This window comes from Alosa pseudoharengus, unplaced genomic scaffold (genome assembly GCF_046254945.1).
Source record: "Alosa pseudoharengus isolate Yale_2024_CS ecotype anadromous, Long Island Sound unplaced genomic scaffold, YU_APseudo_1.1 YU_APseudo_1.1_scf_6, whole genome shotgun sequence".
Lineage (NCBI taxonomy): Eukaryota > Metazoa > Chordata > Actinopteri > Clupeiformes > Clupeidae > Alosa > Alosa pseudoharengus.
In genome coordinates, this window is record NW_027468848.1 from 11,896,972 (window position 1) to 11,920,139 (window position 23,168).

The following is a 23,168-nucleotide window of genomic DNA, read 5'->3' on the forward strand; positions in this document are numbered from 1 at the left end:
GCTGCATTATGAGGCTGCATGAGCAGGCTGCATTATGAGGCTGCATGAGGAGGTTGCATGATGTGGCTGCATTATGAGGCTGCATGAGGAGGTTGCATGATGAGGCCAGACTGCAGTCAGAGCGGCTTCAGCTCCCACCTGCTCAGGCATGATTATATGACAGACATGACACATCCACCACACATCTGGTGCAAGCATTAGCAGAGGACCCTGATCTCCCACTGAATCCATTGTTCACACCGCTGCCAATAGCCTGCCACGGGCCGCAGACTGGATGGAAAGATGGAAAAGAGCTTGTTTGTTTCAGCAGACATTTTGTCCCCTTGGCCATTGCAGCACTTCACAGACTAACCTGTTAGGATCCACACTCACTCACGTTATTTTGTATGTTATTTGCTATGATGTGATTATCTCTGTCTCTGTATGCTATGTATGGAATGGGTACAGACATGCGAATGCATAAATATCCCTCTGGGACATTAAAGACTACCTATATCTACACATATATGAAAGGAATTATCAACACTTTTACTGTTTGTCTAACACACTCTAATGTTTGGCATCCTCTGCATGCATAGGCCTCTGAGCAGACTCAAAACCATACAGTAACTCTGTGTGCTGCTGAATGCTATCTATAGCTTGAGGAGTTAGTAGTTCAGTCAGACACTAGCACTGTCCTTACATGGCCCAGCCTGATTGTCCAGGACAGTGGGTTCCCAAGCTGAACTTGCTTTGCCCCCTCCGATGTTTGGTGGGCATCCTGAACTTGCTTTGCCCCCTCCAATGTTTGGTGGGCATCCTGAACTTGCTTTGCCCCCTCCGATGTTTAGTGGGCATCCTGAACTTGCTTTGCCCCCTCCGATGTTTGGTGGGCATCCTGAACTTGCTTTGCCCCCTTGCGGCCCACTCTAGTGTTGTGTGGGCATTCCTCTGCCATTCTGGCGCATGGCCACTGTTCTCGCTCCTCTCATGCTGCAACAGTTCATTTGGACGGGAGGTCAAAGCACTGTCCCATGCTGTCCTGCTTGAGTGGGCAGCGCTGTTCTAATCACAATGAGTTATTCATAGACCTAATGATTGGTTACAGAATTTCACATTGCCACAATGCCACAGCACTTTTTACCCAATGCAGAGAAACTGTCATGGCGAGAGCCCATCGACAGTCCTATCTAGATATTCGGTTTGTGGTTCATAGACTAGAGTTTTCTGTTTGTTGTGGCGCTCGGATATTCTTGACTGCTTTTATGTGTTGTGGAATTTTTGTTGCAATGTGTTCTGGAATTCTTTGGGATGTTCCAGAGTGCTACGGCATGTTCTGGAGTTCTTTGGGATGTTCCAGAGTGCTACAGCGTGTTTTGGGTTTTCTGGGGGTATTCTGTCAGTACTGAGTGCTGATTTGCTGGCACCCTTGATTCCAGGGGATGGCTGAAGAGCAGCAGGAAGTTGAGGGGACACTGCAGTGCGTGACTGGAGGCATGAGCAGAATGAGAGGGAATGTCCCATGGGACAGACCATTACACTCCCCCTCTACATCCCCAACAACAACACCATCCATCATTTCACCCTAATCTCACTGAGAAAAAAAAAAATCCTACAGCCTCACAGATCATTTAATGACCTCACCTGACTGGTCACCAGGACTGGCCGAGGAAGTTGTAGAAAGAAATTATGTGGGAATAAACCATGAGGAAGGAGATGTATACAGAGCTGTACAGCATGTAGAGATGAGGAAATACATAATTCTCTGCAAACCACCGCTAAGGAAAATGCAGTGAGTAATTTCCTTTTCATTTGGTTGCATAAAATAAATGAATCACAAAGGAAAACATGACATGATAGAGATTAAATGACTGGTAGATGTCCCATCAAATGATCATTGAACATTAATAATATAATAAGAAAATGTGGCCACTTATATTTCTCCGGTTCCATGCAGGTTTGATTTGATAACACCCCATAATGACCACCAACATTCCTGTTGGGGCTGTCTGTTGACAAAACAACTGTCTCTATGTAACAATCTCCTTCCCCACAGGAATACAGCCAAAGATCCTTGATTACTCCAGTTCAAACCTCTCTGATACAGCCATCTTCTAGCTCACTCTACACTTCCTCACTCTATCTGTAGGTGATAGACGGACTATCCACTCTCCTTGTCCCCTATAGACTATCTACCACTCTCAGTACCCCCTAGTACAGACTATATACTTTCTTTATCACCTACAGACTATCTAATGCTCTCTGTGTAACCTACAGACTATCGACTGCTCTCCATGTAATCTACAGACTACCGACTGCTCTCTATGTAACCTACAGACTATCTAATGCTCTCTGTGTAACCTACAGACTATCGACTGCTCTCCATGTAATCTACAGACTACCGACTGCTCTCTATGTAACCTACAGACTATCGACTACTCTCTATGTAACCTACAGACTATCGACTGCTCTCTAATCTACAGACTATCTAATGCTCTCTGTGTAACCTACAGACTATCTAATTCTCTCTGTGTAACCTACAGACTATTTTCTACACACTCTTTAAAGAGTTCATATGAGACGGTCTACACAACCCCCACGTGGCCCTTAAAGTGTACCATCCACATCTCTTATAGATCCCACACGGACATACATGTCAGTCCGGACAAATCTCTTACAAGAGACCCTGCACTCTACACATCCCCTCAGATCGCCAGATTTCTTCAAAAATTGACATTCCAGTCCAAAGGGAGAGGCCTCAGCCCAAGAGACTGACCACGACATCAACAGGTTCCAGCAGATACTTAACCTAGACACAGTGCAGTACCACACACAGGCACTTCCATGTTAATCAATCTCTAATATGTAAGGGATAATGTATAGAACGCCGGTCATTATTGGGAAAATAAGTCCCGACAGGGCGAACCGGACGGAGGGGTCTTGTTCTGCCCTGAAGGGACTTATTTTCCCCAATAATGACCGGCGTTCTATACATTATCCTGCTTATTACACAGCTACTTGCTAAAACGAAATAAGTAGTAAACAAGTAGTAAATGAAAACATGTGCCAAATAATTCTGTATGACAATGAACTGGGTGCCACAGGCCTTACATGAAGGGCCTGATTTTTTTTTAATCATGGTTGCAGTGCAGTGGTGACATCAGTGATGATGAGCTCAAACATTCTCCATTCTGCAGCCCCTTATGCACATAGAAAAAAACATTTTTCCCCAGTGAAAACGTCATCGTTCACATCACCCCATGTGGGAATAACTGAGTTGCCCAGTTGGGGGCTTGTCGTCACGTTGTAGTTCATTTGTAGTCCATATGGACTTTCATGTCCAACCATTTTAATGTGAACTTACGAATTTGCCATTTTTTGTCACTTGAAATCTGCATATCCTTCTTTAACAAGTGTCTTACACCATATTTTTAATTTATACAGTTGTTTATGAATAGAGCGTATGTTTTAACCTTTGTTGTGGCGTCCATGTTTTTCACACATTCCGACAGCAAAGCACATGGAAAAAATGCAATGTGCAATGCACAGGGGGCGGCCCCTAATATTCCCAGGTGGCATGAACGGACCATTAGGCAGTGATGAGTCTTCAGAATCAGAACAACCTTAAAGGTGTGGGTTTTTGAACATTCTAACATATGATTCCGTTCCGCAACAATTCAAGGTTCTAAAATTCTACGTTGATATTCTTTAGAACGTTCACCTTAATCTCCTGTAATTTGAAGTCCTTGAAGACTTGAAAGTGGGGGCATGGGCAGCATCTGAATGTAAATGCACAGCACTTTGTTTTTACTTCAAAGTCCTACCATCTCCCTCTGCTTCGACACATGTAGTCTTTGACCTCAACAGGACTAATATGGGCAGTCCCAGAGAGCCTTGGAGTCAGAACCTGCCTCAGGATACTTCAGCCAGCTTGCAGGTGGTGGCCGGTGTAGGATGGAGTTGAAGGGGGCCCTGAGGAGCTGGCTGGGTTAAGGTTAATGCACACCTAGCCAACTTCAAAGCACACATTGTGATGCCGACAGTCTGTTGAGTCTCGTTGGGTCACGTTGTATTGCCTGTGTGGGGGGAACGAAGTTGCACTACTATGCATACGGCGATGACTGCCCACTGTCAACTAGCACATTGCCTACATTAAAATGTAAACAAAGCAGTTCTAGCTTACAATTTCCTCACTATTCTTACTCACTAAAGGCAGTGCATAATATACTTCTAATCAAGAATGTGTTTGATAATAACAACATAAGTTGCAAATGACGGGCATTATCAATCATGAGTCTTTTGGTTGTGGAAGCTGAGGGGAAAAAAAGGTGTAAGAGTGTCAATAGATCCAGTCATCCAGGCAAAACACTACCAGGATTATTGGGTGATTACTCTGTGCTTCTCAGGAACAATAGGCAAGCTCGACGGCCAGTTAGAGCAAGCCGTTTCGCACTGGCTCCAAACCAGTCAACGGAGGTCCGTCTGTGTTTTGGCGGAGCTGCAAACACCGCACTGACATGAGCTACAAATGCTAATCGACTAGCCAGATGTTATTAGATGTCTGACTTGATCTGCGGCCCCTATTCAGGTCAGGGTTATGGTTAGGTGTAGGGGTGGAGCTGGAGGATGCCCTGAGTGGGGGGAAGAGCGCCGCCCTGTCTGCTGTTCCTAGACTGCAGCAACATGCTGGCTTGTGTAGCTCCGTCAGAGAGGGGGGAGCTGGCCGGGGCAATGAGGGGAGGCCAGTGTGGGCCGGGCTCTGTCCAGGGCTGGTCTGGGTCAGGTCTAGCACCCCCTGCTGGCTCAGTGCTTTCACAGCTGCTGCTGCTGCTGCGCTCCACGTAGAGGTCGCGGCCGTTGACCTTCAGGCTGCAGGTGTCAGCGACGCTGGTGCGGGTGGACGCCCGTGTGCTGCCACCGCTCATGCTCGGCAGAGGCTCGCACCAGCCCAGGACGTGGTGGCGGACGATCCGGCGGAAGGTGTGGCGGAACTCCCGTATGCGGTAGGCGTAGATGAAGGGGTTGATCACCGAGTTGGCGTGGGAGAGGAGGATGGCGATGTACATGACAAGGTCGGGGGCGTGCGCGCACTGCGGGCAGAACAGCGTGAAGCAGTTGATGATGTGCAGCGGGAGCCAACATACGGCAAACAGACCCACGATGATGGCCAAAGACTTGGCCGCCTGGACCTCCCTCTGCAGCGTGGAGCGAGACCTGTGCTCGCACGAAACCGCCTTCTGCTCGATGCACTTGAGCTGGCGCCGGGCCGCCATGAAGATGCACAGGTAAATGCCCAGCATGAGGAGCAGGGGCACCAGCACACAGGCAAAGAAGTTGAAGTAGACCATGTAATCCATCACCACCACCTCCTCAAACAGGCAGTGCATCATGCCTTCCGGGCAGCTGGAGTTGGCGGCCATCTCGGAGGTCACTTTGTGCCAACCCAGCATGGGCGTGAGGCCAATGACCACCGAGAGGACCCAGCACAGGGCGATGATGCCTTTGGCGCGCTGCCCCGTCACCAGGCTGTTGTATCTGCAGACAGAGAAGAGGAGATGGCAGCAATCAGCAGGGCTACAGAGGACCGATTGGGCTGCTACTGTAGATTCTACAAGGGGCTCGGTCCTTGAAAACAACTAGTCTGAGATAGAGATGTGCCATATTGTGGCACAACAATACAGCATTGCAAAAACAAACATTGTCAAACCACAAGATCATCAATATCACAATATGATTCATTCTTACGATATGAATGAATTATCACAATATATATAATATTGTTTATTGTGATAATTCTTCCATATCTTAAGAGTTAGTAATATCACATTATTAATGATATTGTGGAATTAAAATGTTTTCCCAACTCTTTTTTATATATATTTTATATGCATTTTAGTACATGTAACATTTGCATAACTGTGCATGCAAACTGTTCTTTATTTCAACTGAACACATCTATTTAGATATATGACAACATAATGGGTTAACATTTCTTGATATTAGAAATAAATACTGATACTTAAACATTGTAGTACATTTGAATTTTTTTCTATATATCTTTCATATGGTTATCTCGCCATTTCTCATCAGAATATTGAGATACGCCATATCGCCCCAATTTTGACATGCAATTGCTGAGCCCACAGCATCACACAGTAGTGAAGGTGATGCTAGAGGCTGTTGATTAGCCTCTCTGATTCTGTTGTCCAGTCTTACACAGATGTTGCTGGCAGCATGACGTTACGGGGTTGGAACTAGTCCAGTCCGATGTCCCATGGAACATCTTGCTAGTGCATTCTTCTGCTGTGGCGCTTTTCTGGGAACCTGGAGTCACTCTGAGGACATTGAGCAAACAAGACTGAATATTCTAGTCTCCCGCCACTTCTTTTAATCATCAGAATGAAGTCAATGATGATTTTCTCATGCAAGAACACAAGAACTGGATTGGTGTAAAAAGCCAACCAACATGGCTGACACAAGGGAGGCAGCCGTGGACTACTGGTTAGGACTTCAAACTTGGAACCGAAGGGTTGCCAGTTCGATCCCCGACCAGTATACGAAAAATGTGGGTGGGGGAAGTTGTTGAGCACTGCTCTCCCATGCCCACATTCATGGCTGAAGTGCCCTTGTGCAAAGCACCTACTGTAACCCCTCACTGCTCCCCGAGTGCCGCTGTAGCAAGGCAGCTCACTGCTCCGGGTTAGTGTGTGCTTCACCTCACTGTGTGCTCACTGTGTGCTCTATGTATTCAGTGTTCACTAATTCACGGATGGGATAAATGAAGAGACCAAATTTCATTGTATACGCAAGTCTACTTGGCCTATAAACCTGATTTACATTTACATTTACAAGCCATTCGGGACATAACCTAGCCTATAGGGTCCATAGTACACTGGTGACGGAACCTACACTTTCACTTTCAAAGACAGCACACAGACAGAATTAATGGGCAGCTTTCAAATCTGCAAAATATTGTATAGGAGAGTAAAAAATGTGCTCTTCAAATCTGCAAGGAGCAGGTCTCATCGGTATAATAAAAGTACGGAATGCTGTCTGAAATGTCAGTGCTGGAGCGAGAGCGGCTATTTTCAGCCGGCCTTCTGCTCTGCTCTCGGTGTGGGAGTCCAGCTGAGGCCGGTGGCCTGCTGCAGTCACATTCTCAGGATGTTAAAGTTCAGAAAGAAACACTGAGAAAACAACGGCAGGCCACAGGGACACACTCGGTCACGCTGATGGGAGACACAGTCTCTCTCTCTCTCTCTCTCTCTCTTCTCTCTCTCCCCCCTCACACACACACACACACACACACACACACACACACACACACACACAGACACACACACACACACACACACACACACACACACACACTAATGTGGAGACATTAACAGCACAGGTAGTACTGAAAGCCCCTCCTCTTTGGTCTGTAGATCGAGGATGGAAGGGAGCTGAACTCCAGCCAGACTGTCATCATACTGATGTTCTCTGTAGATAGCCTGGCTTAAAGCCAGACTCACGATTGGAATACTTTTCTAACACTAGCATGGTGACGGGTGTAGGCTATGCGTTACTTCCTACTTCGCCTAAACTATACAAACTACTGAATTTATGGTGTACCAGACTTGTATCTCCCTGAAAGGAGATCTAGATGAGCGTGGCCAGGTTAGTCTGTAGTCCTGATGGGAAGATGCTAAGAGAGATGCTATCTGTAGAAGTGTAACGGTGGTAGCATAGTGGGGGAGCACCTATGTTCCCAGGACCCTATGTTCCCAGGGTCCATGATCCCGTTAGATTTTCTGCTAACACACAGTGACTGAATCTCAATAACTTTGTGAGGGCTTACGGTGGTCCTATAATGAAATTGTGAAGTAGACTGGGTAAACCCAGCCTGATCTGCCGCCGGCGATTTTTTTTTTTTTCAATCTTAAAAGGTTGAGCTTGGTGTGGTGATGGCGAGACTAAGTGGGAAGTGCATGAGGGCTCACTCGTACACCTTTCTGTGCCCTTTCCATAAGTCGCCATTTATGCCTGGCAGCTATAGCTGTTGCTAAGCGATTGAGCTTGTTAGGTGATAAGGGTAACAAATGTTAATAAGAGGAACGGGACAGCACCTGTGATCCATCATTAAACTGGCAACACCAAAAATGTGTTGTCAATGTTTACTGATGTTTTTCAAGCTTCCCGCCTTCCTCTGGATAACCATAAGCCTGTACTTCACATCACAATGCTATTTGTGTGTGTGTGATTAATACAACATAAAAATAAAGAAAAGGAGGAAAAAAATTCATAAAATAACCAAAAGGGCAGATCAGACAATAGGCAAAAAAGTTAACAAGTACATCATATTTATAAAGCAATCGTTTCAATCGCACGTTTTCAATCGAGTGTTTTTAATAGATATCGGTAACAATGCTATGAATTATTGTTAATTCTTTTTGAGTAAAGTCAGTACAGATGCCAAATTACAGAAAGGACACAGAAAGGGTGTGAACGAGCCCTCGTGTACTTTACAATTTCACAGTGGGACAGCCCTAAAGCCCTCACAAAGTTAGCGGGAACACGCATCAAAATCTGTGAGTGTGTGAGGGATTAATGCGAGATTCACCGACTCTGTCTGTAGAAGCACGATGAGAAGATGTTAAGAGAGAGATGCTATCTGTAGAGGCCATCTGGGATGGTCATTGACGGGCATGTCCAGCATGGGACTCTGCACCGTGGGAATCCCCACAGACATGGAGACTGGACGTCCCCATAGGACTCAAGGACCCTTATGTCCACCCAGAAATAGTAGCACGGCATTAATGCTCCAATCACTGAGCTGTGCCTCTTCAATAAGCACAAAACAAAGGTCTCGTGTACACTAGAAAATCTGGGAACAGACTCACGCACAGACCTGTTTCGTCATGCCACGAACCCATAAATAACACTCTCTCAACTAATGTTAGTAACTTTACTGCATGTCAACCCACTAGACCCTAAGAAACCCTCTTGGCTTTTGAAGCGCTAATGGTGACAGGAGTTGACCTCACCCCCTTAACCATCAACATGTTCTACAGGGCACACTGGGTTTGCTCACTCACTTGCTCTGGTGCCACCTAGGGCCTGTGTGACATGGCACAGAAAGAGACCTCAGGCTCACATGTCTGTGGTCTGTCACTTGTGCAGGGCTTCAGGCATGCGTGCATCTACACACGTGTGTATGCGTTTGTGGCTGTGTATGTGTGTGTGACTGCATATCTGAGTGTACACTGTGTGTGTGTGTGTATCTATTCTTGGATTATGTCTGTGGCTGTGTGTTCTGTACCTGTGTGTGTGCATGTATGTGGGGCTGTGTTCTGTACCTGTGTGTGTGTGTGTGTGTGTGTGTGTGTGTGTGTGTGTGTGTGTGTGTATGTGTGCCTGTGTGTGTGTTTGTGTTCTGTGAGTTCTGTACCTGTGTGTGTGTGATTGGGGCTCTGTGTTCTATCTATGTGTGCCTGTGCTGTGTGTGACTCTGTGTGTGTGTGTGTGTTCTGCCCCTATGTGTGCCTGTGTGTGTGTGTGGGTGGGTGGTTGTGTGTGTGTGTGTTCTGCCCCTATGTGTGCCTCTGTGTGTGTGTGTGTGTGTGTGTGTGTGTGTGTGTGTGTGTTCTGCCCCTATGTGTGCCTCTGTGTGTGTGTGTGTGTGTGTGTGTGTGTGTGTGTGTGTGTGTGTTCTGCCCCTATGTGTGCCTCTGTGTGTGTGTGTGTGTGTGTGTGTGTGTGTGTGTGTGTGTCTCGCCTGAGTGGGATCTTGATGGCGATGTAGCGGTCGATAGCGATGGCCAGGAGGCTGAAGATGGAGCTCTGTGTGAGCACGAGCACGAAGCACACGATGAACAGGCAGGCGTAGAAGTTGGAACAGAAGCCCGTGCTGATGGCGATGGAGAAGGGGATGGCCAGGACGCCCACCGCTATGTCCGCCACCGCCAGCGACACCACGAAGAAGTTGGTGATGCTCTGCAGGTTGCTGTTGAGCGCCACGGCCCAGCAGACCAGCAGGTTGCCCAGCACAGAGAACAGGGCGATCAGGAGCTCCAGCAGGATGTAGAGCACAGAGGAGGCATCAATCGGCATGGTGAGGGTCACACGGCAACCATCACCCCAGCAACCCAACACCAGAGGCCTGCCCAGCCAAGCATCAACCTCAGCCAGGCGTTTAGCCTCCAGGCAGCCCTAACAGTACTCCAGACAAGGGGGATGAGCTGTGACCAGACTCTGAGCCACCTCACGCTACACGGGCTGGTTAGAATGCAGACACACAGTTGCTCAAAAGTCTCCCATTCCTAATCCACATTTACTTCCTGAAGAGAACATTGATGTATTCCTATTGGTGCTGATGGAGTCATCTCCACCCACACTGAAGAGAACGTGCGTTCATACTCAACACCGATGGGGTCTCCAACCTCCGCGGACTCACTCCACTCCACTCCAGCGGTCTCAGATCACATGACACTCAGCGGCAGGCAGGAGGTCTATGAGTGGACAGAGCAATCACACACAAAGAATAAAGAAATAAAAAACATTGTCAACATACAGTCAATTTCTTTTTTTAATGATGTCGTATTGATGTTTATTGACCAATGATGACTGTACTTATCAACCTTCTATAGGGCTGAGACCTCAAGGTTACTCTGTCTACTTTGTTTCAACAAACAGTTCTATAAGGCCACAGGTGAACCCTTGGCCATTAATTACTTTGGGTTAATGTGTAAGTGAATCTAAATTGTGCCAGCCAAAAGGTAAACATATCAGAGAACTATCCAATCAATTAGAGGAAGAGCAACTGCGTTATATACACAGAGGCCCATGTATTAATGTATAATCAAATAATGAGTTCACATGGTGCACCACCGGAGAATGTTATGTGTCCCCATATCAGGCTGAACAGATCTCTTCCTCCACCTCAGCTTTCCTTGGTCTCACACATAACAAAGTTCCACTGAGTCTGCTACAGTGAGGCACACAGAGTCTTATCTGAGATAAAGCCTCTGGCATAGTAACTGGATTATAAATCATAACTAGCGTAACTCTGTGCTCTTCCTGTCGTGGGGCCACATGAAGCATGTGCAACAGGTTGATCTGCATTTGCATGCCTGTGACAGAGGGGAGGGAGGGAGCATCATCTCACACACTTCTGGACAGAGGAGCGGGTTGTTGGCCCTGCATGTTCCCACGCATGCACCACACTCCCCTGAGGACAGCAGACTTTGACAATCCAGCAGCTAAATTTAATCTGTATTAAATAAACCCACCTCATGGAAGGCTCATTTACACCACACCCTGATCAACTTTAAGTTGTAACCCAACATTTCTGTCCATAGGCTATAGTGAGAACATGACACACACACACACACACACTTATCACACACAGAAGCTTCTGGACAACACTGACCACTTTGGTCACTAGTTGTTTCCTGTAACTGTAGGCAACAACACCTGCATTTAGGAACTAGGCAATAGCACTGAATGACAATACTTCCATAGGATACTATTCCTTAATCATCTGATATACTGTAGGCCTACCAGGTTATACCAGGAAATAGTGATGTAGTGAATCTGACTAGGTTTTACAGATTTTCTTAACGGCTAAATTAAAAATATGAGCTAATGCAACTACACCATATGATTAAAAAATGTAGGACTGCATAATATTTAATTCTGGATAGGTCTATGGGCCACTAAAAAAACAATAAAACCTGCAGGTCACATATATCTAGTCTAAAGAAGTCATGGCTGCTTGCAAAAAGTTATGGTAACTATTGTTAAAATAATAATAATAATAAAAAAGCTAATGTAGGCCTAAACATATAAAGAATGCATCTCACCTCGAAATGAAGAACGGAAATACGCTTTTTAAAGTATTGAAAACAGCCGCAATGCTGGAAATTCCCCTTCAACTGGTTTGATTAAATGTGATACAGCCAAACTTTCGTTTATTTATACACATGAACGCGACTCAAACTATCCGAAAAGCGACGGTAAAGTCACTAGATACCGACCATTTGGTGGATGCTGACGATCGGTGTGCGCTCTGCTTCTTTGGCCAGTCGTGAAGGACCACTTTGGCTGTCAACCACCGCGCGCACAAGCAAACCACGGATACGCTCGTTTCCTCTTTACACGGGCGGGGACTGTGCTGAGGCAAGATCTGTCATGAGCTAGTGTCAGAATGCACAGTTGCACGAGTGCATCATTACTGACTTCGAATTATTTTTCTTTTAGATTATCATCTGCTCTATAGAAAACGGCATGGCTCAGCGGTTTAAGCAAAACAGGCTATCTGCAGTGGAAAATCAGGCTCTTGGCGCTGTGTCAAATGTATCGGTAACACATATCTTGGGATTGGACATTGAAACTCCTTTAAGACACAACACACAACATTGGCTTCTGCTTTCCTTAGACACAAACCAGATACAAACTTCAGCTTGTTGGTGCAGTTTTTTAATATTGCTAACCAATATAAATATAGACATAATACACTCCATCGATAAACTGTCAGGGGTGGCTCCAAGTGACCTTGATAGTCAACAATACTTTTGCCCTCTTGATCATCAGCAAGGGACATTTGATCTATTCTTCAAAATAGATTTAATTATAAAAACAAACAAACACAAATCATATGTAAAAGAGGAGTCTGTGCTTTCTCCTGAAGCAGAAGGCCATGAGGATGAAGGCTTAAAGGAAAGCATCAATTATTTCTGTGTGGCTGGAAGCCCAATGGCGATGCATCCAAGCCGCAGTATGAGAGTGAAAGCATTGTGTCCACAACTCAGGTCAAAGTCTGGTCACTGTCAAAGTAATCAAACATTAAGGAAAAGGGATCTTAGTTGATGTTGTCTAACATATTTACGAGAGAGCAACTGCAGTACCTCTGGGTGGCCTGAAAGAGAATGGCATCTGTGTGTCTTGAGCATACATGGCAACATTTGTTTATGAGCTGCAGTACACACATTCAGAAGCACATTCACCATGCACGAGTCCAGCAACAGTTGATAACAGCCAAAGCTCCATAACTCCATTCATAAGATATGAGGTTGAAGGATACATACTTCCTTCATGCTTACCAAACAATAGGTCAGGGGTCTCCAACAGGTAGCTCCCCACCTGTTTTTAAGTAGCTCTCCAAAAAGTTTGAGGAAGATGTTCATAAATCTGATAACCCAGTCACTTGGGAAACATGTTAAAATTCCTATGAAATCAAATTCACAGTATACAAAGAGAGAAGGTAAATGAGTTGAAAGGAACCTTTAAAAAGCATATAAATCTTATTCAGCGGTTTTGGGTGGAGATCAGCTATGTGAATACATACTGTAGCATGCTACTATAACAAAGGCCCTCGGCCATGTCCATTTCCTCAAAGTAGCTCTCAGAGGAAAAAAAAGCTCTCGGCCATGTCCATTTCCTCAAAGTAGCTCTCGGAGGAAAAAAGGTTGGCGACCCCTGCAATAGATCTTGTACGAATTAATTGCTAGATTGTTTTTGCATTTATTTTTGGCAGGCTGTCTTTGCTATCAGGTAAAGGTAAATGAGACAACAAAATCTGCATTCTGTTAAATGTTTGACAGACTGTGACACTGTTCACCTCACACCCGACTACTCAGCCTCACTATGCAGTTGAAGAGTATGTGAAATGTAAGGTAATGTTAAGTATAAGTGACTTCCATTACCATTAAGGATAGTAACCTTAGCCTGCTAAAATGCAACGCAAGCAGGAAGATTTTGTATTTCAGCAATGGTCATGTAATGAGGATGAAGTACGTAAAGTGTGAGTATTAACTTGAGTAACTGGCATAGCTCTTCCTTTCACAGCATGTAAATAACAATGATGGCACCTTCACTGAGCAGAATGAATTATCAACTTGGCATGTGTTGACACAGCATTTAAGAAGTGACAACTCAAGCCAGACCACAGGACAGCAGTATGTCATTCAGAACACAACTGGCTTCCACACCGCACACTTCCAGAACAACGGCAGCTTTGTTTGGGTGCCGGAGAGAATTAGAGCTGAGACAGGGACTACCTCATTTAGACAAATGCCCAACCTAGCCTCAGGTCTAGATAACGAGCTATTCTTTAGTCTACGGGGCATGCTCAGATGATCAGGGGCAGCTACTGGAGAGGGGTCTCAGCTAGAAGCCAGTGATGGTCTTTAACATACACGCATACACCTCCATGGCGTCTGAAGGAAACTGATATTTAATGAAAAAGTGTGACTGTGGTCATAAAACATTGTTGGGCACCATGCTCAAACACAGATGAATACACAGAGAAGGTCATGAGGTCACAAGGTCAAGGTCACAAGAATGTCTCAGGGGGTGAAGCATTAAGGCACAAGTACAAATGCAAATAGCATGTCTCTCTCTCTCTCACACACACACACTTTAAGACAGGCCCTGGGCACTTCTCCATATGAGTGAAGCATAAACACAAGATGCTGACACTGATTTAAACTGTCCACACACGGACAACCTGGCAAGTTGGCCTAGCCAACATGGCCCCACAGGAATATTATCATGAAAATCATACAAAGAAATGAGGAAATGAAACCTGACTTTTCTCAGCTAACTAAAAAGTCCTGCTTTTTAGTGACCAGTCATGGAAAAGGAGTGTCCTATACAAACACATGAAGGAATTATTCCTGAAACCTTAATCAAGATGCGAGTCAAGAGGTTCAGAAAGCAAAGGTGAAATAACAAATGGTGGAATGCCTTTCAGAGAGAAGAGGTGTGCAGGCAGAAGTGTACATGATTGTTTTACAATTGTTTTACACTGACTCTTAGGATGATTAGGGTACTGCACAAGCTGTAGAGTTAGCTATACTGGGTGCCTGGTTAATAGAGTAAGCTATACTGGGTGCCTGGCTAATAGAGTTAGCTATACTTGGTGCCTGGCTAAAAGGATGCTTAGAGTGTGGCATGCGTAACAGTGTTAAATACAGTTCAGCAAAAAAGTTTATGGACCTGACATTTCTGAAAAACTCCATAAATATGACCTAATATATTCAGGTCTTCATTTAAATCATCCAAATTACTGGAAGAAGCCAAAATGAATTTGTATTCACAAAAATGTGTTATTTTTGACATAGCTGAGGCTAGCTGGAATACTTGTGTGCAGAGGAAAATGCCAAAATTCCTCCTAGTCCTAACTGGTGTGACATTGATCAAAAAAATTGTGCGAATGTTCAAGTTGTTCACACACTCTTTCCCACCAAGGGCATTTACTGTTGACTTATTGGTTACTTTTTGGTCAACATTTTTTGTGAATAATTATTCTACTGCTAACAAAACTATTCTAATGTAATGTACAATGTACAAAATTTACGTCAAATTTATGCAGATTTCCAGGAATCCCAAAAATAAAACTTTCTTGCATCACTGTATGCTGGGCGATTGGCCTTATGCCTCATTCCATTTGTCTGCAGAGTTGTTCAGTCGGCCAGAGTTGTTTTCCCCGAGTTATTAAACGAAAGTTGCAAATTGAACATCCCCTGAAGTTGTATCCCGACTCGCTGGCTCTTTCGAGCCCAGAGTACCAACATTTGAAATTCTCAAAATGGCTGCGCCCATTAATGAGAACGTAGATATGCACTGTTTATTAGCAGTTCTGTCTTTGTCTCATTTAATCAGTCGTAGAAACAATAGTGTCCAATCTCTATCTATTGCTATGATGTTCGTTTGTGTAAATGTGTGCTATATCTGGTAACAACTGCTAACAACAGACCATTGCTAAACGATAGCATTTTAATCTCACGACTTTGTTGACATCTGGAACGCAACCGGCCTCGGTTTTTACACGGATGTGACTTTCCGAATCACTACTCGTGTTACGAGACAACTGGAATGCGGCATTAGAGTGCTTAGGATGTTGTGTGAGTTACACTGGGTGAATGTCCCTCCTTCATGCATAACAGGCTTGCTTATAGTCTGTGATGGATCTACTTAATACTGAGTGGACAGATACCCAATTTACCTTAACACTACGAGAATGAGTATCAGAGTGTGATCTGAGGCACCTTTAACCTGTTGAGGAGTACGGTCACAAATATGTGATTAGAATGTTCGCGAACCGAGAGTTCCGCATTCTGATGTGACAATTACCCACAGAGATTTCCCCCATAAACTGTATAAAGAACACTGAAACTGTAGATCTTTGCGTTGAATTCTAGAAGGAACCAGGAAAATAATTCACTCCTCAACAGGTTTAAAATGAGCACATCAGTGTTACCCAAGGCACCTTAAATATGCACTTCACTATTTCATTCATTAGTGTTACTGTTCATTGAAGGTGTGCATGATAGGCACTGGAATGTAGTCAAAGGCTTAACAGGCTAAAGTCAGTCTCTCTCCTTCAAAATAAGCCAGCTCCAGTTTGTGCTCAAATTACAAACGAGTACAAATCCACTAAATGATGCTCCTGTGCACAGGAGGCCTTTTAGAGTTCCATATAGTGCAGTGCTGTGTCCTGATGAGAGCAGAGCTTTGTATTGTGCTGCATATGCAGACTGAGCGGTACGCAGGTGTTCTTCACGCTCCTGTGACGGCCACAGGTGAACGCGAGATCTCCTTCAGATGGGCCCGGTGTTCTATTCCACGTCGGCCAACTTCCCTCCGCAGTCGCGGCAGAGCTGACTGCCGCATCCACCATGGAGCTTAGAGCTTAGCTTAGGGTTAAAATCATACTGGCAACTTCACAGTAACGTCTCAGAAGTCCCAGGCCTTCCACATTGAAGGACCTGATCTGCAGCTGAATGGGTTTGAGTTAGGGCTTCCATGCAGCGGAATGGGTTAAGGTGAGGGCCCCCCTGGTCACGGCATCAATGTAACCTGCCTTGTGTTCAACAGCGCGGCTCAGCCCTGCACTCGAGCCAGCTGGTACTTAGCTGTGCAGTATGTACGCTGTGTAAACATCCATCCCGACGCCTTAAGAGACATGCTAGTTAGAGAGCTAGCAGCCTGGGCTTTTAGCTCGATTGCAAGCACACTCGACTCCCGATCCGAGGTGCTGATGTTTGCGGGTTCGAGTGCAGGGCTGAACTGCGTGGTTCAACACAACTCAGGTTACATGGCTGAATGGGTTTGGGTTAAGGCCCCTATGTAGCTGAATGGGTTAGGGCCCCTATGTAGCTGAATGTGTTTGGGTTTAGGCCCCTATGTAGCTGAATGGGTTAGGGCCCCTGTGTAGCTGAATGGGTTAGGGCCCCTGTGTAGCTGAATGGGTTAGGGCCCCTGTGTAGCTGAATGGGTCGGGTTTAGGGCCCCTGTGCAGGAGCTTCCAGTGTGTTTGTTGGGGGTTACACTGAGGAACTCAGGAGTTCAGGAGATGCAGGGGAGTTCAAGCTGGAGTTGCTATTTTGGGGTAATGAGGTGTTGAGGTTCTGGATAGTTGTTCTGTTGATGTGATGAGGTGGTGGGGTTCTAGAGAGATGGGTCTGTTGGGGTTCTTCGGAGATGGTCTGTCGGGGTTCTAGAGAGATGGGTCTGTTGGGGTTCTTAGGAGATGGTCTGTTGGGGTTCTTCAGATCTGATGTGTAGGGGTAACACTGTGTTGGTGCTGTGCAGGGGACTGCAGAGGTAAACCTGGGAACTGGTACATGTTGTGTCTGTTTGGTTCAGCGAGGTCAGCGGACACGGACAGACAGCGGACTGTAGTTTCTATGGAGACGTGAAGGAGGAAGGTAAGCTTATGTCTCAAAGTATTTGTAGATGGCTGTGACGTAGGTCATAACACTCTGCCAGTCCGGTCGCTCCGTGTGAACCATCTCATTAATATCCTACATGAGAGAGAGAGAGAGAGAGAGAGAGAGAGAGAGAGAGAGAGAGAGAGAGAGAGAGAGAGAGAGAGAGAGAGAGAGAGAGAGAGAGAGAGAGAGAGAGAGAGAGAGAGAGAGAGAGAGAATGAGAAAGAGAAAGAGAAAAAGAGTAAATGAGTTATTCAGATACAGACAATGAAAGGGAGACAAACATCTCAGACAGAAAGAGAGAGAAAGAAAAAAGAGAGAGAGAGAGAGAGAGAGATAGAGATACACAGATACTTGAGTAATTTACCAGAGTGGACTTGATGCCCACACTCTCTGCTGCCTGGAAGGCTAAGGTGAGGTTCCGTCTCTAAACAAGACACACAAACACACACCATTATGATGACAAAAGCACAGAGTAACAAAACTTGAAATTAATTCTAATTATGTTATGCACTAACAAAGAAAACAGTAGGATTCTACAATGAAAAACACACAAACATACACAGACACAACAAAAAACATGTGTAATGCAAATGCACAATTTCAACCTGGCAACATTGTGATTCTGTATGTGCAGCAGGGATGTGTTGGTCTTCAGTCTGTATGATATAAGCACTGGAGCACTATACTACTCACAGGAAGACTGATTATCTTCACAGGGAGACTGATTAGCTTCTCTTAACACTTATCATTCTCTTCAATCAGCAGCTTCAATGTGCCCTGCACCAGTGGTTCTTAACTGGTCTGGCTTTGAGACCCACAATTTCCCATGTTCATTTACAGTAGTCACGACCCATATTTTTTTTTTCCGCTGTCAAGCCAACGAATACGCTGAGCTACATGGTAGGACACTCAAAGTGCCTGTAGGCCTACTTGTTTGGAAAATGCTGATTTGCAGGTTTGTCTTTGACAGGAGTGCTTAGTTTCCATGTAGCATTTTTGTTTTGAAGATTTCATGCTCTCATGTGCCAGCAATTCACTGCACACCACACACTAGGGTTTCAGTCTCATTTTGTCCTCAATTTAAGTGAATCCATGTCCTACTTCAAATATTCAGGGTTGTAGCCTACTTCCGTAAATCCGTATACCACTAAACTGAACGAACCACTTTTGGGTCCCGACCCACCAGTTAAGAAACACTGCCCTACACCATGAGCCACCTCTGGATGCACGTGAACTCACACAGACACACACACAGACACAGACACAGACACAGACACAGACACAGACAGACACACACACACACACACACACACACAACGTGAGTAGTGAGCAGCAGCCTGGTGGGCCTTGCCTTGTCCTGGCTGTTGAGCTCATGGTAGGGGATGTGTGCAGGCAGGTAGGTGTGGAGGACAGCGCAGAAAGCCAAGCCATCGTTCCAGCTGCTGCTGAAGTTAGTGATGTCAATGTTCTACACGCCAGGGGACCACCAGGGAGAGATGCAGGGGCAGCGATGGAGAGATGGACAGGCAAGAGACAGGCAAATAAAACAGTTACAATAATATCACAGGCAAACCAGTTTAAATAACATTACAGATAAATCAGTTTAAAGGCGCTCTGAGCGATGTTGGGTAACGTCACTTCTGTTGACGTTCAAACAAAACAGAAAGCTAGCTCGCTACTTCCTCACCCTCCCTCCCGTGCAATTGAAACTCTCCTAAACACGCATATCTCGTCGGTGATTTGCAGTTTGTTATGTTTTTATGGGCAAGGTTTGCCCAAGTTGTTTTGTGGCTGATTGGAGCCTGGGTTGTCCACAGAGATCACAGAGATTTTTTACAGTGTATTCAGGACATAGGCAGCTAGCGGATGGTGAGGTGATGTTTGCTGTAAGTGAGAAAAAATATGTTAGCCTAAAAAACGTATGACATCGCTTAGAGCACCTTTAAATAACATAACAGAAAAAAAACTGGCACCACAGATAAACCAGGTTAAATAACATCACAGATAAACCACCCTACTCCTGTTTGGCACCATGTACCTGAGCTGCCAGTGCGTGCGGAGCACCTGGCTGCCCTCTATGAGCAAACAGTAGTGTTGACACTTTATGGTTTACGGTTTACCCGCCAACCTGGATCCTGCCCTGGACACTCGGGATGGTTTGGTAATGACATGCCAGCCTGCGCTTCGGCAAATACACTCCCACAGGTGCCTTCATTTTGGAGACACACCTTAAGATTTACATTACCTCCTACATTTACATGTATTCATTTAGCAGACGCTTTTATCCAAAGAGACTTACATGTGTCAATCATATAACAAGGGACGTCCCACTCCGCCAGATGGATTGCTTCGCATTTGCTTGGCATATCCATCTGGGACCTTTCCGTTGGAGAACTTTTGGGAAGGGGCGAAAATACTGGTTAGCTGATTGGATAAACCATCTGTCTATCACCACCTACGTTGGTGATGGACGGGCCAAATCAACCAATCAGATCAACGAAGCGTATGACGTACTAACAGAGCGACGATGATAATACAACCTCAAGCTAGGGTACCCTTAACCTAAACCCGCCTCAAAACCAACGCTGATTGGCCGTTCGTTTGGCGCAAGAAGCCAGGCTGATCTACGAGTGGAAAAATGGAGCTCGTGAGATCAGGCTGGTCTCACTAGGCTACGTCCTTGTTCAGCGCCTTGCTCAAAGGGCACAAAAGTTGGAAGCTGGGAATTGAACCCACAACTTACAGGCCACTGCATTCCAGACCAGCTCCCTAGCCACTACACTACCACTGCCTCGGTCTCCTAGCACTGTAGTGGTTTTCAAAGTGGGGGCCGCGAGGAGGTGCCAGGGGGGCCTCAGCAAGTTGGAAGGAAAAATAAAAGCAAAAAATAAATACATTTGGAAAATTTAAAATATACCTATTACTATGAGGGTTGTTATACAATGCCATTATAATAATGTGAGGCATATCTAAATATTATATTTCCCATGATAATGACTGGGAATAATAGTAGAGTGATAGCTCTCATATAGCAGAAAGCCCCAAATACAATTTTTACACACTGTATGCTCCATCCCGAAGTGCTTGTGGCTAAAATAATTATTAGGATTAGCTTAATGTATTTTTACATTTGCTGTAGTATTGTATCAAGGGGGTTCTTGGCCAGAACCTAGTGGTATTTGGGGGGCCTTGTCGTGGAAAAGTTTGGGAACCCCTGCTGTAGCTCATGCCAAGGCCCTGGGCAGACCTGGAGGGGCCCAGACTGTACAAGAGGCCCATAGACTGTATAAAAGGCCCATAGCCTGTATAAAGAGCCCATAGCCTGTGTAAAGGGGCCCAAAGCCTGTGTAAAGGGCCCATAGCCTGTGTAAAGGGCCCAGAAACTGTGTAAGGGGCCCAGAAACTGTGTAAGGGGCCCATAGCCTGTGTAAAGGGTCCTGGGCTGATGGAGTTTTGAGCCTGGTTGGATGTGGTTAATCTTGTTAAAAGGAAATATTTCCTGGCAACCGTCCCCCAGTGCTAAGTTGGGTTCAGGCCTTGGGCTACAGAAATCGTTCTATCTGGAACTGAACTGGGTCCGTTGTGGTCATCCTGCCCATCGGTTCAGGTCTGACCATGCTATTTGCGGTCAAGTCAAACACACACACAAAAAACACACACACCTGGTATCCTTCTGTCTTCTTCTGACACCACCGCAACAGAGCATTTCTCTTGGAACCCCCGTACTCTCGAGCCAGGGCAGATAACGGGTCCTTCCGCTCCTCTCTGCGCACACACACACACACACACACACACACATACACACATACATACATACCAACACACACACACACACACAGAGAGTTACACTTGTGTATTTGGCTGTGAGTTTTTGTATGTGTGCATGTGTTCAGGGTTTGAGTTTAGGATCACATCACACAATTACAGTATAAACAGTCCAAATACGTCTGATTTTGAGTCCAATTCTGTAGTGGGGGAAATTCTTTTGTGAAAAACATCTTCGACTTCAGCTAGGATCAATAAATAGAACAAACTAAATTAAACAAATTAAATAGAGATGGCAAGAGGTCAGGAGTCTGCAATGTGACTGCTATCTTGTACCACTACAGTATGTAATACATCATCATGAATGTGAGTATGTGTATTTGAATGTGTATGTGATGTGTGTATAAGTGTATATGCAATTATCTGTGCATCAATTTCTATATGTGTGTGTGTGTATGTGTACCTGAGTCTGTGGTGTGCTGTGGATGAGGGCAAGGAGTGTGTGTGTGTGTGTGTGTGTGTGTGTGTGTATGTGTGTGTGTGTGTGTGTTCACATATACTGTAGTCCCTTTATGAGTTAATTTGTAAAAGGACTGGTGCACTTCACCTCTGGTCGGGCCTCAGTTTTTTTTCTGATGATATATGATTTTTGATCTGAAGTTACTGCAGAACTGTCAGTCAACATGCCAGCAATCACACTGTCTAACTCAGTGGTGGGCCCACCCCACCTGGTTACTGTTGCTATGCCCAACTTCAGCTCACCTCCAAAATGACAAGTGAGCAGCAGCCTGTTAACTGCGCTGCTCAGTATGTAGGCTACTCATACGTTTTCTACCTGCAAGAAGAGTTCGACAGAGCCTAGCAGATCATGAAAAATTGTGAGCAATGTAATCCAAAGTTTGCTAATTCTTCATTAGTTAGGCTACCAATAGCTTGGGTGAAAAGAAATTCAGCCGAACGTTAACGTTAGAACACACCAAATTTAATTTTATAATTTAATTTTTTAAATAATAAACGACATGCCTACTCTGTTGGCAATGGAAAGTCAAGTAGGACAAAATAGACTAGCCTACAATGCAATATGTGAATGAGAACCCAGGACGATTTGTGTTCAAAATGCAAGGATAATGCGAACCGTGCCGCGGACTTCAAAGTGGTCTCAGTTTGGTTCGCATTAGGAGGGGTCTGAGTTTGGTTGGCGTGCTCAGCTCACTTAAGCACAAAAAATGCTGAGTCATCGATCTGAGTTCGTTTAGAAGCCTGAAAGGGACCAAGTGTGAAAACACCCTGTACTGTATTTGTGTGTGTGTACCTGAGTCTGCTGCGTGCTGTGGGTGAGGGTGAGCTGAGGCTGAGAGGAGTGGCAGCCATCAGGGAAGAGCCAGAGCTTCCCTCAGGAGTTGAAACCTCTTCACTGCTCCTACGAGAGACTGAAACACACACACACACACACACACACAGGGTTATTCTACTGACTCAATGTTCCAGATTCCGACCCATTTTCATTGACAACATTTCAGTGACCTTGTATGACCTTCCACCACCAAGTATAAACTTTACTGAACATGTTAGGGCTAAAGCCTATGGTACGCTCCCACGTCTGCGTCCCGCCTAGGTGACAAGAATTGCGTCATTTTTACAGCATGCGTCGCGTCTTTGAGTCGACCGAAATTTAAGACTGCGCGTCAAAGTGACGCGTAGACTGTGCATGTGTGAAACGGA

General features: G+C 45.3%; 2 protein-coding genes across 4 annotated transcripts in view; both read right to left on the minus strand.

The window, feature by feature from the left end:
- Positions 1–3,112: 3,112 nt before the first annotated feature.
- Positions 3,113–12,041, minus strand: adora2aa (adenosine A2a receptor a). Its single transcript, XM_076271207.1, has 3 exons — positions 11,826–12,041; positions 9,740–10,472; positions 3,113–5,514 (listed from the first exon to the last, which is right to left on the minus strand). Exons 2-3 carry the CDS (start codon positions 10,072–10,074, stop codon positions 4,581–4,583), a joined length of 1,269 nt encoding a protein of 422 aa, XP_076127322.1. The 5' UTR covers positions 10,075–10,472; positions 11,826–12,041; the 3' UTR covers positions 3,113–4,580.
- Positions 12,042–12,443: 402 nt separating this feature from the next.
- specc1la (sperm antigen with calponin homology and coiled-coil domains 1-like a) overlaps positions 12,444–23,168 on the minus strand; it is a 34,467-nt gene continuing 23,742 nt past the window's right edge. For all 3 annotated transcript variants that reach the window (XM_076271205.1, XM_076271206.1, XM_076271204.1), the window contains exons 15-19: positions 22,759–22,876; positions 21,344–21,446; positions 19,033–19,149; positions 18,046–18,105; positions 12,444–17,771 (exon numbers count right to left, since the gene is read on the minus strand). In XM_076271205.1, the coding sequence (XP_076127320.1) occupies positions 17,682–17,771; positions 18,046–18,105; positions 19,033–19,149; positions 21,344–21,446; positions 22,759–22,876 (488 nt within the window). In that variant the 3' untranslated portion in view covers positions 12,444–17,681. The remainder of the gene's footprint in view (positions 17,772–18,045; positions 18,106–19,032; positions 19,150–21,343; positions 21,447–22,758; positions 22,877–23,168) is intronic.

Bases quoted from the DNA above. Each gene is read 5' to 3' on its own strand.
- adora2aa (XM_076271207.1), bottom strand. From the start codon at position 10,074: ATGCCGATTGATGCCTCCTCTGTGCTCTACATCCTGCTGGAGCTCCTG. The intron at 5,515-9,739 runs GCGAGACACACA...CTCTGTCTGCAG, and splicing joins GCCATCAAGATCCCACTCAG to ATACAACAGCCTGGTGACGG.